General features: G+C 39.2%; 3 protein-coding genes across 6 annotated transcripts in view; 2 read left to right on the top strand and 1 right to left on the bottom strand.

Moving 5' to 3' along the window:
- The first annotated feature begins 1,313 nt into the window (after positions 1–1,313).
- LOC112143543 (b(0,+)-type amino acid transporter 1) lies at positions 1,314–5,547 on the top strand. The gene is made up of 6 exons (XM_024267598.2): positions 1,314–2,030; positions 3,944–4,077; positions 4,636–4,765; positions 4,858–4,982; positions 5,062–5,149; positions 5,227–5,547. The coding sequence occupies exons 1-6, from the start codon at positions 1,314–1,316 to the stop codon at positions 5,455–5,457; spliced, it is 1,425 nt and encodes a 474-aa protein (XP_024123366.1). The 3' UTR covers positions 5,458–5,547.
- A 1,002-nt stretch (positions 5,548–6,549) lies between these two features.
- Positions 6,550–11,393, bottom strand: adprs (ADP-ribosylserine hydrolase). Its single transcript, XM_024278886.2, has 6 exons — positions 11,009–11,393; positions 9,038–9,134; positions 8,749–8,956; positions 8,410–8,597; positions 8,237–8,337; positions 6,550–7,220 (listed from the first exon to the last, which is right to left on the bottom strand). Exons 1-6 carry the CDS (start codon positions 11,193–11,195, stop codon positions 6,850–6,852), a joined length of 1,152 nt encoding a protein of 383 aa, XP_024134654.1. The 5' UTR covers positions 11,196–11,393; the 3' UTR covers positions 6,550–6,849.
- A 1,873-nt stretch (positions 11,394–13,266) lies between these two features.
- The window catches only part of LOC112146440 (zinc finger MYM-type protein 4), a 29,961-nt gene continuing 24,811 nt past the window's right edge, over positions 13,267–18,416 (top strand). For 3 of the 4 annotated variants that reach the window (XM_024272278.2, XM_024272269.2, XM_024272304.2), the window contains exon 1: positions 17,476–17,832. In XM_024272278.2, coding sequence (XP_024128046.1) covers positions 17,491–17,832 — 342 coding nt within the window. In that variant the 5' untranslated portion in view covers positions 17,476–17,490. Of the gene's footprint in view, positions 13,684–17,475; positions 17,833–18,416 lie in introns of those variants that run through there. The other variant, XM_024272285.2, reaches the window with a different exon arrangement.

Here is an 18,416-nt window from a genome sequence, read left to right as displayed (position 1 = left end):
CGAAACTACAGTCAGAGACCTGTCCCCCACCCGAAGGCGAAGGGACACGACCCTCTCGTCCACCGGTACGAACTCCAACACTTGGCGGCTGAGCTGGGGGCTCACAAGTAAGCCCACCCCAGCCCGTCGCCTCTCACCATGGGCAACTCCAGAGTGGTGGAGAGTCCAGCCTCTCTCGAGGGACCTCGAGCCCAGGCTGTGCGTAGAGGTGAGCCCAACTATATCTAGTCGGTATCTCTCAACCTCTCGCACAAGCTCAGGCTCCTTCCCTCCCAGAGGTAACGTTCCATGTCCCAAAAGCCAAATTCCATGACCGGGGTTTGGGCCGCCGAGGCACTCGCCTTCGACTGCCACCCAAACCACAATGCACCGGCCCCTTCAGAGCTCCCCTGCAGGTGGTGGGCCCACTGGGGAGTGATCCCACGTCGCTCCTTCGGGTTGGACCCGACCGGGGTCCGTGGGAGGAGCCCCGGCCACCAGGCGCTCGCCTCCGAGCCCCAACCCCAGGCCTGGCTCCAGGGTGGGGCCCCGGTGACGCCAATCCGGGCGACGTAGCGGAATCTTTCGTGTTGTTTCTCATAAAGGGGTTTTTTTCCTATATTTGAAAGACTTGGTGTCATAATGCCAGTTGGACACAAAACCCCAGTTATTAATTTCTCCTCCATGATCAAACATTTGTTACTTAACATAAGTGTAAAACCCAAAGACTTCAATATTTTGGAAGCACTTCAGTTTCATCAAGACTTTGCTCTTGATTACAGTTCCAAATTTTATGACCTCAGTTGTAGTAAAAAGTTTGGTTACCACTTAAATAATGCAGTGTAATAACAATTATGCAATGCATCCTGTTCTCTTTGTTTTAGCTGTTGTTAGCTTTTACGCCCTGATACCAACCAGAGCAACAGGAAGTCCTCTTTAGCTTTACTGTGGTCCCCCCAACCTCTTCAAATATGTCTGCAATGTGTAGCTGTAGAGCAAATCAATGCCCAATATACAAGTAAAAAAAGATTAAACCTGCATATAAAATTACATGAAAGGATGTCACTTTATTCAGTTAGGTCTGAAGCTTCCATTCATTTTTTTGTTTCTGTTGCTTAAGTGAGACCAGTTCCAAAAGGGAAAAATACCAAAATACCCTACTAGATAAAGGTATATGGAAAGTTTATTATCAACTACTGGATGTAGAAACATTAACAGACTACGAGGTAAATCTGACTGCTGAGTGTCTACTGAACAGTTACTGTTTCTATGACATAAACGACAAAAGAAGTTTTATAAGATACCTAGATAGCTCGGATTTTGTTCTGGACATCATGGCGGACAACCAACCTGGTTCCTTAAAATTAAGGAAGGAAATTGGATTGCTTGGAGCGGTGGCGCTTGTCTCTGGATGTATGATTGGATCTGGTATCTTCATGTCCCCTCAGTTTGTTCTGGTCTACGTTGGAAGTCCTGGAGCAAGTTTGGTGATTTGGGCAATCTCAGGAGTTGTAGCCATGTTTGCAGCATTTTCCTACACCGAGTTGGGTATGGTCATTCCAGAATCTGGTGGAGAGTTTATCTACATCCTCAGGATCTATGGTCCTTTTCCTGCATTTTTTGCTGCAATCAATTTCATTTTGCTTGCAAAGCCATGTAGCATCGCCATCATGGGCATTAGTATTGCTAAATATATAACTGCCCCATTTTACCCAGAATGCCACCCTCCACAGCTGGCTGTAAAATGCACTGCAGCAGTCTTCATTTTGGTCGTTGCCATTCTGAATTCTCTCAATGTCCGTGTTGCAATCAGAGTCCAAATCGTTTTCTTTGTGGCTAAAGTGATAGCTCTGACAGTCATCGTCATCGGTGGAATAATACATATCATACAGAACAGTGCCACAATTGTGGAAAACTTCAGTGTGGAGACCTCATTTAGGGGAACGCAGTACTCTCTGAGCACTTTAGGAATGGCTTTCTATCAAAGTCTGTGGTCTTATGCTGGCTGGTACAACCTGAATTATGTCAGTGAAGAACTGAAGAAACCTGAGGTGAGACACGTTTATTTATTAAGGTTTATTATCCACCTTACAAGATGGTTTTTATATTTTGAAGTATGGTTTGTCTCAGATTGGAAAAAAATACTACTTTTGTTACATTCATACAAGAAAAAGCTTAGGAGATATTTGAAATGAATCTGTAAACATCAAAATTAAGAATAATTCGAATGTAAAATAAGATTAAATGGAAAACAAAGATACCATTTTGCACAGTCTGGTATAAATATGGGTTAAGAAGAGACTTTAAAGACACCTTTGTTACTAATTACTGAATTCTAGAAACTCACTTTACAGGTCAGAGACGGGAATGCTTTGAATTTAAACAGGCTTCAGTTGGACAAAAATGTCAACTTTAATCATGTCAAGTAAAGATTAACCTTAAAGGGAAAGATAATATGAACTGAGAGTGAAAGTTATGAAACTAAGGGTGTATTCAGACTGGACACATTTGGTTCACTTAAAGTGACCCGCAGTTAGTTTCCTCCAATAATGGAGAAAAAATGTTCAGTCTGATTATGTGCCATGCTTGAAGTTAAAATATATATAAAATATATATATAACAGCAGCACAAGTGAAGTGTAGTATCCCTTAGCTGTCAAATATTGCGATATATCGCGATATTTTGTTTGGCGATACTTGTATCGATTTAAAATCCTGACAAGATGATATTCAATTAATTATGAGCAAACATAGTTCAGGAATACACAAGCTTGAGTTAAACGTTCAGTCAGCCTCGTGGTTTTTGTTTTATCATCAGACATGTACTACATAGTTTTTATTTGGGATTGGTACCGAACATCAAATAGAAACATGGATTTCATTGCTTTGTAGAGGGCTCAGATAAGAGCTGGTGAAGCAGTGCTGTATTACGTTTTTTCTAAGTCATCCTCTTTAAAACAATTGTGAAAATCTGTTCTGTCTTAGGATATATCGCCATACATATCATATTGTGAGGTGTACCATATTGCCCGACTCTTGCCAATACACACCCCTACAAACAATTGGACCAAACAGCCACTGTAGCCGGTCAGTACGAGATGTAAACATAGTAGGAACCAGAAGTCACGGACAAACGTGGAATGAGACACAGCAACTCATGGAAATTTGAATGCAGTCTCATTAAAACAATTTTTGAGATGATACACATTGCTTCTCACACTGTTTTACCAACAATCTCTATGTCATAGACGTTTATCAGCATACCTTCTAAGTCACTATCTTGTCCATAACCACAGTGCAGGTTGTACCTGTCGTACTAAAGTAGCAGTAAAAAGGGCTGTACCTTGATAAGTTGGTCAGCGAAAAATAAAGTTTGAATAAGTGAACTATCCTGACAAGGATTCCATGGTTTCTGCCTCTCTTTGCCCCGCCCTCATAATTCCTGACCAATGATTGGGTTTGTTTACAAGCTTTGTTTCAAAACAGAAATGTCTGGTTGACAGCAGTCTGAATACAGACAAGTACAAGGTTCAGGACTCAATCCAGACCAAAATAAGCGGACTCAATCCGGACCAACAGTCTTTTCTGGTCTGAATACTCCAGGGGTTTTGTCTTGCTCTTACGTTGCAGATCAAAACGTATTAAAAAGTCTGGAGATTTCCAGGAATGCTAAACTTTCAATAAACATTAAAACAGATTTTTTTTTTTTTTAGTCAGAAAAAAAAAATCTTTCAAATATTTATATACTCAAAGGATTGCACTCTTTTTTTAATTGTGCATTGACTTGAATAATATATATATATAAGACATGAAAAGAGTATCATCAATATCACAGGCTCATCTTCACGTTGGGATTTAACTCCATTCTCTTCAATCTCTGTCGTTATTCTGTCAAAACTCACATTTTAGTTTCTCTTAAAACAGTATTAAACCAGTCTTCATCTCACCTTTCTGTGTGTTTGCAGAAGAATCTTCCCAGAGCGCTGCTGATAGCCATTTCTCTGGTAACTGGCTTGTACCTGATGGTGAATGTGAGCTACCTGGCAGTAATGACCCCAAAAGAGCTCATGTCCTCCAATGCTGTAGCAGTAACCTGGGGGTAAGAGCTGAGATGAAACTAGAGTGGTTGTTGTACTTTTATTGTCGGAATTCTTTTCGTTGGCTAAGTAGAGATGAAGTACCCCCTCACCTGAAGTAGTAATACCGCCTCAGCTGGATGCCTGTGACCTATAAGGGGCAGATAGGTCCTGGACCACTCAGTTGTTGTTTTTTATCCTGGCCCTCGTCCAGAACCTCTCCTACCTCCTACTTTTGTTTAGGGTGTTTGGGATTTGCCCTTAAGTAGGGCATTACTGTGAGTATTGGTGTACTTTTAGCTTGTTTTTATTTACCTTTTGAAGTCATGCTTTTTTTTGGTGTTTAGGTTATGTTCTATTTTCTTATTTCTAGATGTTCTGACCAGGTTTGAGTTTTCACTCAATTCATCCATTAATGATCCATTATGATATTAAACCTCCCTTAGTATATTTGATACTGGGGCTTAGATCTTGTTGAATTACCTGTACTTTATCTTGTGTTTTGGTCCCTCACTATTCATTTTTTCCCTTATTCTTCAGTCTCTTTCACTAAAATGATGGAAGTTGTCTGATCTTCACAGGAATAAGGTGTTAGGCAGTTGGGGTTGGATCATGTCCGTGGCTGCAGCTTTATCAGCTTTTGGTTCCTTAAATGGGAGTTTCTTCAGTGGAGGTCGTGTTTGCTTTGTAGCTGCCAGAGAAGGCCACATGGTAGGCTAAATGGATTTACTTTTTCTCATTTGAACAGCAAAATTGTTTTTAAATCAAGTTACAGAAGAGTTTAATCTCGGTTTGTTTTGTAGCCTGAAATTCTGTCCATGGCTCATGTCCACCGACTAACTCCGTCTCCAGCGCTGATCTTCACCACCGTAATCTCTTTGGTGGTCCTGATCCCTGGAGACTTTCAAAGTATAGTGAACTTCTGCAGGTGACTTTTATTTACATTTCCGTCTTTAAACCACAATCTTTTTGTGTTTCTCTGACTTTTCTGTTCATTTCTGCTTCAGTTTCACAGCCTGGTTTTTCTACGGCATCACTTTGGGAGGTCTCATCTACCTCAAAATCAAGAAGAAGGATCTCCCTCGACCATACAGCGTAAGTGTTACAACAACAAAAATTGGCAGCTTTGTATCAGAAACTGTGTTAAATATTGTGTCTTCACTCCTCCTCAGGTTCCAATAATCCTCCCCATACTGGTCCTGTTTGTGGCAATATTCCTGGTCTTGGCTCCCATCATAGACAATCCTCAGATTGAATACCTCTATGTAGCTTTGTTTATATTAAGTGGTGCTTTAATCTATGTTCCTTTCATCCATTTCAAGCTCTGTCCTGGTCTGCTCAGAAAGATGACAGTGTTCCTGCAGCTGTTTTTGGAAGTCGCGCCTGCAGACAAAAACTTGTGATTTTGACCTTCACTTATTATGTCTGGGAAACAGCAAAAAGCACCAAATATTCATATGGACTGGGTCTGTTATTATAATTTTTTCATAATTGTGCAGTGATTTATTTTATTCTAATTTCTTTAAAAACATGTCATTTTAAATGTACATTTTTGCATAGAGAAACTTCAAATAAAAGATTTTAGGTTGAATCATTTTACAAAAATTTCAGGTCTCTTGTTAAAACTGATAACCAAGAATATGAATGTCTTATTGTCTTAACTAAATTTTCAAGTGTAGTTATAGAAATTACTGTTGCTTTAATGACAGAATAAAAAAGTCACAAAAAAAGATTTGATGAATTGTATTTTTGTACTATTGCACTTAATATATAGGTTGCTGATATAATTCATAGTTGATATTGTTTCATTTTGAGCCATCCGATTTGATCCGATTCACTGAACTAAAATTGATCCAGGACATCTTTAGCCAAAAAGACTTCGTGGGCAGCACTGGGTTAGGTGGTAGAGCAGATCGGCCAGTGATTGAAGGATTGGCAGTTCAATCCCCATTCCTAGCAGCCAAATGTAGTGTCCTTGGGCAAGACACTTCACCCTCCTTGCCTCCAGTGCGGCTCCGCTTGTGCGTGAATGCGTCAGAATGTCCTGGTGATGGTCAGCCACGCCTCCGTCAGCTGTGGCTACATCAGTAGCTTACCACCAAGTATGAATGAGGAGTGAATGAATAAGAGATACACAATGAAAGCGCTTTGAGCGTCTGGAAAAGCGCAGATAAATCCAATCCATTAAATACCTGATAAATACCTGGATACTGAACAGTGAAAATATCCTGTATTTTTTGCAAGATAATCACGTGAAAATTAAGTATGCACCATCCAGTGCATTCATGTCCTGGTCGAATGCAAAGGGTTGAGGATGAAGAGATCCAGGGAGAGAATGTGGTTAGTTTGTCAGACGTGTAGGTATACAGAGGTGATGAGGAACGTTGAACGCAGGAGCACCGATGGTGGTGGACTTGTCTAAAAGAATGGAAATCACCAAAAATCTAATCTGATTTTAATCCATCTGACAAAAGTGAACTGAAATAAAGAAACCCTTTTGTGCAAATCATAAGTTTAATACCAGACAAAAGGGTTAAAACAACACAATTCATAGTGCAACTTTCCATAAGACAGATGATTGTTCAGCACAAAACAAAATCACTGGAGTTCTGTTTGTTCAGATTTCATGCTTAGTAACTTGACAATAACATAAACACAATTGAAACAAACAATTTTTTACTGAAAGATTGCAGGTTTTAACACCGTCTGAATCCCCAAAAAAGTAATAAAAAGTCTTTTCATAGTGTTTCTTAATGTGCGTGTCAGAGTCCTTTAGACAAAGAAATCCAGCTGGATCACTCCACTCCAGTTTTCACTCCACTCCGGTTTTCTTCTCTGTACCATTGCTGTTTGTCTGTCTCACTCCTGCCCCCCTGAGACAACTGGTGGTATAACTTATGAAGCCGTTCGGCATTCACGTCAGCATCCTCCGCTCCCTCGCAGCACCTTATCCAAGACTGAGGAATGGCCTCAATGCCATAATGGGCCCCTGCTATGGCCCCAGCCATGCAGGCTATGGTGTCTGTGTCCCCTCCAAGAGCCAAGCTATACGCTATTGTCCTCTCCAGGCCACCATAGCTCTCTGGAAGGCCTTCCCGGGGCTGCAGGCAGTGCAGGACACAGAAGATGGCAGTGGGGACAGAATGGAGTGCTGCAATGCCGTTACCTTGGAGAAAAATGAGAGTAAAATATTACAAAAAAACCAACAAACAGAGTAGAATCTGAGAGGTAAGACTATGCTATATCGTTATATATACAAAATGTACAACCAAAATTAAACAGAAAAGAAAGATTTAAAGGTTAATTGGAGCTCATTTTTAAATATATACATTTTTTTAAGGTTATTTTTTTAGTGAATGACAAGCCCATGCTATTAGGGGTCATTTAAGGTTAACCAAAGTAGAGTTGAACAAAATTATGTTAAGTTCTTGGAATCAGACGCTTAGTTATTTGAAATCCAAACAACTTAGGATAAACTTTAAAAGCCCCAAAAGTAAGAGGGAAACAGACCCAACGGTTCTTTAATCATTAATTTAAGGCATATCCAAACACAGGCACGTAGTGTGAACTGGTTTTTGATTCATCTGTAAACTTAAGTTTACAAAAGGCAATGGAGGAGTTTGAAACAGTAACTTTGCTCATTGAACACACATTTAACCATAAACGACATAAACAATCTGTCATGGCTGAAGACGAAGGTGTGAAGTGCTCAGGTGATGTTTATGTTCGAGGAAAAGTGATCCCTTCCATCTGGAAGCTACGGTGTCTATCGTGGCTAGAGTGCTTGTGTCTGTTTTGTCAACAGATCTCCTTCTTTTCTAAATCAATTTGTATAAAATGTTATCTTCAAAGTCCATGGCGAAAATAATGTTAACGTGTGATATGCTGTGGGAACATTAGCTTAAATATAAAATGAGTTTTACTTTGAGAGTTCAATGGAAGGTTTTAGTTTGAAATCCAGACATTTTTCTTGTTTCTCTAGCTTTTTGTCACAAAATTGATTTGTTAACGGACTTGAAATGGAACCCAGACATGACGGAGGCCATGTAAACATTCCGACTGATTAATGAACGTTCTAGGTTTTTTGTGTCAATGCAATTCAGACGCACCAGTGAAAAACAGGCATAAGAAGAGATCAGCCAGGCGAATAAAAATTCACCATGACACCAAATGGGCACTGACCCAGTTCAGAGATGACTTCCTCTATGCTGACTTTGCTTCTGTTCATCAGGTCTCTGACTCTGTGCAGACGCTCACAGAACGGCTTTTCTGCTTCCTTTAAACTGCAGGAACACAGAGAACAAACGCTTACAAACAAAACTCAAGTCAGATCAAGTTTTAGTCACCGGACTTACATCCTTGCATCGTTGCGTGCGTCTTTGTTGTCCTCCACTTCCTCCATCTCTGCAATAAGACTGTTGATGAACTGCAGAGGCAGGTCCAGCGCTCCTTGCAGGGAGAAATGAACAGCCAAGGCCTGCAGGATTGCTCCATTGTAGCCCAGGGAGCAGGAGTGTGTCAACATGGCGCCAAGACGGGCAAACTGCAAAGGAAAAAGTTTGAAGCTTTTAGCATAAAATACTTTTACAAAATTGTTTGTGTGTGTTTTATGGTGAAATTGTGGCTAATTGCTAGGTTGCAGGATAAGAATGATAAACGTATGTCAAGGAGCACAGAAAAGAATAAAAGCTCACCCTTTTAACATCAGCCCGGTCAGGAAATGTCAAAGCAAAGGGCGCCGTCCTCATGGCCCCTCCATTCCCGAAAGACCCCCGACCATTAAACTGATCTCTGGCTGGCTGATATACATCACTCAGCTGGGACGAGGAGAGCTTTTTCAACACCTGGATCACTCCGTTCCCATACCCACGACCTGGGGAGGTGCTGTACTCCTTTGCAAACCTGCGAGAGCGAGAAAAAGGGACACCTGTTGTTTCTGACACGAGGTTAAAGACGTCTGAATGGCGTTAGGAGTCAACGCACCTGCGAGCCAAGTCCTGTTCATCAAACCCTGCTCGAGTGAGGAGAGACTGAACCACGCAGCGGGTCATCGCTGTGTCGTCACTGTATTCAAGGACGCCTAACAAACACATACAGAAAATCCATATCAGCCCATCGACATCTGTAGAAAATCTTTTTCATTCATTAAAAAGTATTCGTTAGTGAACCTGATGTTATATTAATTACATGTAGTTTGACATTTGTTTTTCACTCAATGCAAAAACATCACAATTAAAAATGCACAACAGATAATAAAAGAAAAATATACATAAAAGCAAAATTCCACAAACCAAAACCTAATTAGAAAACTGAAGACATTTCCAGAAATCCAAATAAAAATGTTAAAAAACTAAACAAAATGAGAAAACAGAAAAACTAGGCATTATGGGAAATCACTAATTGGATGATCACGTTTGTTCATTTTTTCAACTGGGATTCATTTTCTCTACATGATAATTCATGTAGAGAAAATGGTATAGTCGAGCCGGGGTGGGATTATATAAGTTTGTTTCCTTCCACTCCCTTTCAATCGACCGATTGCTTGAAATAAACCATTTCATCTATTCATTCATTTGGTATTTTGACATTTCTCTAAGATTTGGCAAAAGCCAATCCAAAAGTTCAGTGGTTTTCAATCACTGAGATAATATTAATACAAAAACTTAAAATGTTTAAAACACAACCACTTTATAATCACTCTTATAATAATTATATAAGTATTAGGTGAAGTTCCATTTCAGAAGTTTACATTATTGTGTGAAGCTTTGAAGCATTCACAAAACCTGTTTTAAGGCATCATTGATTTCTGCTTTTGCACGTTTTCTGCACAGAAAATCTTAAACTTTAACTGCTGTTTTCACTTCTTTCACGGATACACTGTTTATAATTTTGAAAACTACTATAATATTTGAATTTAAACCTTTGTCCCATTGGTTATCTATGGCAGGTGTCTGCAGCCTGCAGCTCTAGAGCCACATGTGGCTCTTTTACCCCTCCATTGTGGCTATTTGGTTAAAGAAAAATAAAAAGGTTTTCATTTTAAAACTTTATTTTGAAACTTAATTCAAGATAAATTAAAAAATGTAAGACAATAAAAATGAAAGAAACATTTTCTCTCTGGTCTGTTTTTGTTCAAAAGCCGCATTTTGTCATATACAATTTACCTAGGAAAACATTGTGATTAATTGTGAATAATCACAACACCAAAGTTTGATTAATCTATTTTTTTTTATTTATTTATTGACAGCACAAAATAAAAATAAATGTTCAAAATGTGTTTTGTGTGATTTTCTGTGATTATTTGCAGATAAATGGTTGCCAAATAATGTAACAACAAATTTGCGATTAACTCTTCCACAGGTATGAGATTAATTAGTTATTTTTCCCTGCAATAATATATATTTGTATTATTCACTGCTGACATTACACTTCCTACTACTACAGTAGCTGCGTTGAAATGATTTTATAGGACACATGGTGTCTTATTTTGAAATGTGAATCTCTTTGTGGTTAGGCTTTATTAATGGACAAAACCAAAATACTTTATTTATATTTATTATAATAGTAACAATAATATTAAAAACATATTTTTCTAAATGGTAGAGTCAGACTTTGTGGCTCCAACACGGTGGTTGTCAGTGAGAAATTGATCTAAATGGCTCCATAAGTGCTGAATGTTACAGATCCCTGATCTATTAGGGGATGGATGGATAACATTAGCAGTGTGACGTCATCTGTATGTCGCCAGCTGTCAAAATTCAAGTGCATTATCTCAGGTTAGGAAGGCGATTCGCCGGCGTTTCGTGCGTAAAAAAGGAGCAGCTCGTTTGGAGAAGTGACGCGTTTGCGTCAGATTGCTGGTTTTGACCGCTCTGTGAGCGGTTGCGCTGCAGGACTGCGGCTGCGGGCTAACCGGGACCAGCTCCTGCACGACACCCGTGTGGATAAACTGACCGTTTCCTTTGGTTTCGTCTTCCAGGCCGCTCAGGTGCTGCAGGACGCTCTCCATAGGAACCTCCTCCGCTCCCTCAAACTCGCCGCCGATGCAGTCCCCCAGAACGCCCGCGACCAGAGCGCCTCTGAATCGGGACAAAGACGCCGGGCCCCCCGCTGCCATCGCTCTCACCGCCGTCATTGCCATTCATTCGCCGGGGAGGAAACTTTCGCTCGCGAGGGGAAGAAATGTCCTCAACCCGCGCAGTTTGACAGCGGTTATTTAATTACAGAAATAAAAACAAATGTTGACAGATCTGCAGCATTGATCCGCTTCCTGACGTCTGTCTGACTCCGGGTGAGAGGTCAGAGCCATCCACCATAGACGTAGCACAGACTAGACCGAGGCTTCACAGGAAAACAGCCTGGAGCACGTTCTAGTTTACATATTTCTATGCGCGGAAGAAAACCAAAGTACATCTACACAATGCGCAACACTATGTGTTTAAAATACATCTTCAACTTCAGGATTTTAGTCAAATATTGGGGAGCCGGGGCTAGGCCAAGTTTTTATCAGTAGATTATAAATCTTTAGATTCCCTTTTACATGTTTTAGTACAGTAATATTATTGCCTAAAGCTCATTAAAATATGTATTTTTCCATTAGTTTATTTTTATTCTATTTTTTCATAGACAACAAAGTCAGAATACACTCAATGAAATGTAGAGAAAAAATTGAGAGAAAGACAAAAGAAGCCAAAGCTTACAAACAGACACATCACGCCACACTTTCACAACAAAACATCCTTTTTTAGTTTATAAACATGTTTACTGCCACCTTTGGGTGAAGTTTGCATTTGGAAATTGATTATCAGGCAATTAAAAAAAGAAGATAAAACTAAAGAAGAAAAGCAAAATATAAATACATATAAATATGTACACAAATATGTCAAACTTGAGATGATTAGTCTTTATTTATTAAAAAAAAATCCACATGGTTTTAGTCTTCGTTTATTGTTTTTGAACAATTAAAACATAACAAGAAAAACATCAAAAGATGATTAAATGCAGCGTAGGGAAAGTGAAAAAGCCTAAAAGTCGTAATTTCCTCCACCCAATGCTACTCAAAAATATGGAATATTTAAAGGAAAATTAAAACCAATGAAAAGTATTAAAAGGCCCATTTCATGCATTATTTTTATTTATTTATCTTTAGCTTTTAAGAACACTATATTAAAACATTATCAAAAAACAAAACAAAAAAAAAAAAACACCCAAAGCAGTATTTTTGCTCCATTCACGCGCCTTTGAGCATTCCTCTAAAACCCTGCTCTCTCAGTACCTAGAAAAACCCACATTCATACGTATGAATGCGGAGAAACATATGGTAGCCCTGAAGTGCAAATAACATCAGCAAATCACTCAACGCAAAAACATTTCTAAGATCATAACGACAAAAAAAGGCATTACATTTAGAAAACAAAAATAATTTCAAGAAAACAAGCTGAAATGTTAGAAAAACGGAATGCAATAAGAAACCAATTCAGCTGAAATGATGAACCAACGTCATCAGTTCCTACCTTTTCTGGTTTCATTGTGTTTCATGTTATACTTTTATTTTTTTCACAAAAAATGTGGGTACTGTGGGACATCACTGATTGCGATAATAGATATCCAATCAGCAATGTCCCTTTTTGGTTTCTCATTATGTTTTGTTTGTCTAACAATTCCCTTTTTTGGGCAATTACTTTTGTCTTCAAAAATGTTTTTATGTTTTGGTTTTTGCAACTTTTTGCTTTTTTTTCTCTCTAAAATAAATCACTGCTATTTTTTTGCTTGCCTTTCTTAATTTCCATTGTAATCTTTTAAATGTCTTTGCGTGCAATGATTGTTAGTGAGATTCAAACCTTAGGGCCACCATAGGAACAGCAGCTCTTAATGATAGGCAAACTCAAGTGGGAAATGTGACTTTGAACTTTCAATACTGCAGTGTAAGTAGTTCAACAAAGCACCATTTTCATAGAAAAAAATATAAACTATCAAGATAAACTGGGATTTGCAGAGAATATTCCATAGTCGAGCCACCTGTGGTTTTTAAATTTTATTTTTGAGAAAGATCAACTTCTTAGGTAGACTTTAGGTGCAGAAATAAGTTTTATAGAATAAGGTATAATTATACATTGTATAGTTCTGATCCACACCAGGTGGTGGCAGTATATGCACCAGCCAGTTGTTTGCCACCACGATGGGAAGAACACACGAAGAAGAATAAGAACCGCCCCTCCCAGGAAAAGTCTGCGCGGCCAGCACCGCCCCCAATCTTTACACACAGGGAACGCTTTTTTAAATAATATATTTTAGGAAGAAGTTGTTCCTCTTGAACCTAATCTGCAGAGATAACGCTGGATTACTTTTTGCGAAAGACAATGTCTTCTAAGCAGCGTAAATGTATTTTTGGCTGCAAGAAAGTCAGGACTTTGTTCAAACTTCCCAAAGAAGAGCCTACTCGTCAGAAATGGTTGGAGTTTATCTTCGCGAGCACACAACAGACCCACCACAGTCCTTTAGTCTGTGATTACCATTTCACAAATGACTGCTGGCTTAATTTTGGCCAGTATGAAAGTGGATTGTCCGGGAGACTCGTCCTCAGAGTTGGCGCCATTCCTACAATTGAACCTAATGAAGACTTCAGATCCGTAAGTAACTCATGTAACTAAAATTAACTAAAATTATTCACTTTAAATGCATGATGCATCAGCTAAAGCTACACTTTCACACACATTGCGCCTTTGAAAAAGTTTGGATGTTGTTTTCGTGAAACAGCCACGAAGCCGGTTTGGTACCGCCTCGATGGTGACGTCATGAAATGGGTAGCACAAGAACCCAAAGGCGGTGCTTCAGGGATTTTTTTCAACAAACTTTATTAACAAAACTTAATGGAAGAACACAGAGGAAGATGGGAGGTTTGAAAAAAAAAAAAACAGAATGTACAGTAAATGAGATAGAACACATTTGCGTAAATTAGATTAGAAATTATTTGTTTCAAGTAATCAAGAAAAAAGTAAATTCATGTGCAATACAATCAATCATGAGAAGTTTACATCCATAAAGACATGTCAAACTCAGGATAACTAAACATTAAGATTGCCTGAAAAGGAGTGGGAGGAAGAAAATTTAGATGATCTCACCCCAGCTGGACCTTACCATTTCCTTTGTGTGTATTACCATTATCCAGTTCAGAATTTAAGATCAAATATTTATATCTTTCCAACATAGATTCAGGTTATTAGGAATCCTCAAGTCCACACATCTGCCCGTGACCCAGAACTGGAAACTTTGGAACTTGCAGCCTGCGCAGTACCTACTTTCTGGCTGCGCTGGCGTAGGTAGGCGCCATGAACTCACCCTTTTCCTGCAATATTTCATAACGGCACGCATGTGACGTCATTGCAAGAAATTAACCAGCATACACCGCGCTGCAGGTGATCTGTGCAGCGCTGAGTCCACCTTTTTCATCTCAAACACGCTTATCATCAAAAGTCTGGGCACCCAAAGTAAAATTTTATTTGCATAAAGAAACCAAGGGAATATAGAAAAATACTCTAAAGATATCAAATTACATATAAGGTATTCTTTTAATGTGTAGAAAAAAAAGTCTGTGTCCATCATTTACCATTTCAAAACAATAGAGAAAAAAATAATCGTGTGTTCAAATGTTTGTGCACCCTGCAGAATTTATACTATGCACCGCCCCCTTTGGAAAAGCTGAGCCCTGACAGTGTCATGGATTGTTTACAATCATTGTTTGCAACGACAGGTGATTTCAATCTAGAAGATTTTAAATAATCCAAGTCATCTGACCTTACTCCAACAATCAACATCAAGGGTTCTTCCAACACTGAAGCAGAAAATGGTTGATGGTCACAAAGCAGGAGAAGGCTATAGGAAGATAGCAAAGCGTTTTCAAATGCCAATATCCTCTGTTCGGAAAGTAGTTAAGAAATGGCAGTCAACAGGAACAGTGGAAATTAAAGCAAGATCTGGAAGAACGAGAAAAATCTCAGAACAGTTCGCAGGATCGTCAAAAAAGCAAGTCAAACCCATGTTTGACTGCACGATCCCTGCAGAAAGACCTGCAGACTCTGGAGTTGTGCTACTGTCGAGAGATACTTGAACAAATACGGTCTTCATGAAAGAGTCATCAGAAGAAAACCTCTTCTACATCCTCACCACAAAATTCAATGTTTGAAGTTCACAAATGAACATATAAACAAGCCTGATGCATTTTGGAAATGAGTTCTGTGGACCAACAAGGGTAAAATAGACCTTTTTGGCATAAATTAGTAAAGCTACATTTGGAGAAGAAAGGGTACAGAGTTTAATGAAAATAACCTCTGTCCTACTGTTAAGCATCAATCATGATTTGGGCTTGTATTGCAGCCAGTGGCACAGGAAACATTTCATGAGTAGAAGGAAGAATGGATTCTACAAAATGTCATCAAATGTTTTGAAACTAACTTGATACCATTTGTGAAAAAGTTGAAGAGAGGATGGCTTCTACAAATGGATAATGATCCTAAACACTCAACATCCTCACTGTCTTACACTTAGAGGCATAAACTGAAGGTTTTGCAGGGACCTTCCCAATCACCTGACCTCAACATCATTGAATAGACCTGAAAAGTGCAGTACATAACACAGACATCCCAGAAATTGTAAAGACGAATGGATGGCGATATGTCAAGCAAGAACTAAGAGACTCTTGGCTGGCTACAAAAAGTATTTACAAGCTGTGATACTACCCAAGATGGGCAGTACACAATACTAACTCTACAGGGTTCCTAAACTTTTGCACACACCATTCTTTTCTTTTATTTTGAAAGAGTGAATGATGCATTTTTTTTACATCTTAAAATGAAGTGTAATCTGTAAACTGATCCTTTTAGAAGATTTTTCAATATTTCCTTGGCTTCATTATGCATAATAACATACAATTTTACCTGGGATGCCCACATTTTTTATGCCCAATGGTCATAGATTACTCTGGAAGGCTTAGAGTAGCATGATATTGCCCCATTGACTGTAAATGAGAACTGCATGTAGTGATCCCGTTCTTGTCGCATTCCAAATCGGAAGTACCTGCTCGTTCCAAGAAGCCGAAATCCCATAAACTTATAAGAAATAAATGACTATTACTCAGTCATATTAGTTGTCAGAAGAACCATTTAACATCTTTTTTGCTAATCCCAATTTTTTTTAAGTTATAAACTGACCAACCAGATGCTGTGTGGTGCCCGCTGGCCACCCACTTCAAAATATTTGCCTGACAGCTTCTTCAGAGCCTGCTTTCAGTTGAAGAGCTGTGGATTTCAAACAAACTAGACATCTGAATAAAGTCCCATTAGTTGTCACCCACATAGGTGTGTGAAATCTGTTCTCCCCATTTCACCCATTCCCAGTGGGAGAGGTGAGCTGCAGACACAGTCACGCTTGGGATTCATTTGGCTGTTTGACCCCCCCAATCAACCCGTTAATGCTGAGTGTCAAGCAAGGAAGCACTGGGTCATATTTTTAGATATTTTGGTCTGACTCTGCCTGAATTTGAGCTCACAACCTTCCAGTCTCGGGGTGGACACTCTACCCCAGGCCACCTAGCTGGTTAGTGAAAGTGGTTACCATAAAAACGCTGACTCAGACCAATACGGACCAATCACTGTCGCCTGGCTCCAAGATGGTGTCTGAGTTGTCTTAATTTCGGTGGCACTCCCGCTTCGTATACAGTCCACATATAGGCCTTTTAACATTAAAATAATTTTTGAATATTTCTTTATTCAAATTGTTGTGAATCAGGGCCAGAAAAAATAACGTAATTTAAAAAACCTTATAGCTTTTATGTAGAAGCTACAATCGGTCTACAAGCGCTCCATTCTTATGCATCCACTTAAAGACAAATACATCCACGTATGTCTTTGTTTTCCTCGTCTGAGCTGGAATCTGGCTCAGCTGAATAGCTCCAATGCTAGTTACCATTTATGTTGCACTAGTAATTGTAGGTTTGGGATGTGAGGGGACAGTAAGCTAGAGGGAGAGTGTAATCAGTTGGATGATGGGAAGTCAGGGCAGGCTTATTCCACGCCAGTCCCACAAACAACTCAAAAATGAATTTATAATGAACTCCTGCCGCTCTGCAGAAGCTATGTTGTAGAAAACAACACAGGTTTTTTGATTTTTCCAAAATTACATAACCATAATCAAAAAAGACCTCTGGGGATGCTTTTACAATCAATTAAAAAAATGGAGCTGGACTTAAAGAACATTTAGCTAAAAAAAATTTATGCCTGAGTATTTATTTATTCAAATCGTTCTGAATCGGGACAGACGAACAAAAGGTTGTTGGAAAAATAGCTTCTTTGTCAAGTACAGACTGCGCGAGGCGGGGCATGCGCTTCCTGCTCCGCCCCCGGCCCCGCCCCGCTCACGATGAGGAGTAGAGAACCAACACAATGGAGCATCAGTGTGTCGGAGCGGGTAACAATTCCAAGAGAAATGTGGACGTCAGCTTCCAGCACCTTTGTGCCGTAGTGGGTTGCAGCTCTCAGAGGAGATATGTGGATGTTAGCTTTCACGTTTTCCCCAAAAATGTTGCAGTGAGAGAGAAATGGATTGAATTTCTCGGTCACGGCAACGTCAAAAAACACTCATGGGTTTGCAGTCAACACTTCACACAAGACTGTTTCTACAACTGGCAAGAGAAAAAAATGGGCTTCGCTAGCAAGTTAATTTTGAAGCCGGATGCAGTGCCTTCCATCAGGACGCAGTCGAGTGGACAGCCCGTCTCTGAACCGGTAAGGCTATGCGGCTGCTGTGGGAGCTAGCATAACATAGCTCGGTAAAGTTAACAAGATGTTGACAAATTCGGACTTCCGGGCCCGATAAGTCTTTTAATCGAGATTTAAAGCCGACGGCAGGTGTGTCTTAAGGCAGACTACTATCTAAAAAAACTTCTAAAAGAAAATTAATGATTGTTTTCTTCTTGTTAAAGCTAATTGCTCTCTCTGTGCTGCTGACAGCTGCCAAGGGACCGTGTCGAAAGTGCGAGCTCCGGAAAAAAAAGAGGATTGTAAAGATAAAAAGGAATTAAAAATAAAAAATAAAAAAATCGAATAAACTAAAGCTACAGTTACTAAACTTCCTCACATGACCTTACTGCATGAAAGATTTGGAGAGAGACAATTTGTGTAATTTTTAAAATATATGTATTTTGTAGTAAAGGTTGCCCAGGTTTTATATGTTTATAATTCTGTTTTAAGAAATGTAATCATTATTACTATTTTATTACACCATTATAAAATCATTTAAAAAGTAATAAATCTGGGAAGATACCATTTGGATTTAAACAGATTTATTTTACTAGAATGTAAAAGCAACC

This window comes from Oryzias melastigma, linkage group LG22 (genome assembly GCF_002922805.2).
Source record: "Oryzias melastigma strain HK-1 linkage group LG22, ASM292280v2, whole genome shotgun sequence".
Lineage (NCBI taxonomy): Eukaryota > Metazoa > Chordata > Actinopteri > Beloniformes > Adrianichthyidae > Oryzias > Oryzias melastigma.
Note: the sequence above shows the minus strand (reverse complement) of the source record. Positions and strands in the feature narration are given on the sequence as shown.

Excerpts from the sequence above, each read along its gene's own strand:
- adprs (XM_024278886.2), bottom strand. The coding sequence starts at position 11,195 with ATGGCAATGACGGCGGTGAGAGCGATGGCAGCGGGGGGCCCGGCGTCT. Across the intron at positions 8,598-8,748 it reads ACCGGGCTGATGTTAAAAGG|TTTGCCCGTCTTGGCGCCAT; the intron begins GTGAGCTTTTAT and ends TTTCCTTTGCAG. Across the intron at positions 8,338-8,409 it reads GCACGCAACGATGCAAGGAT|TTTAAAGGAAGCAGAAAAGC; the intron begins GTAAGTCCGGTG and ends GTGTTCCTGCAG.
- LOC112143543 (XM_024267598.2), top strand. The coding sequence starts at position 1,314 with ATGGCGGACAACCAACCTGGTTCCTTAAAATTAAGGAAGGAAATTGGA. Across the intron at positions 4,766-4,857 it reads CTGCCAGAGAAGGCCACATG|CCTGAAATTCTGTCCATGGC; the intron begins GTAGGCTAAATG and ends TTTGTTTTGTAG. Across the intron at positions 5,150-5,226 it reads ATCTCCCTCGACCATACAGC|GTTCCAATAATCCTCCCCAT; the intron begins GTAAGTGTTACA and ends ACTCCTCCTCAG.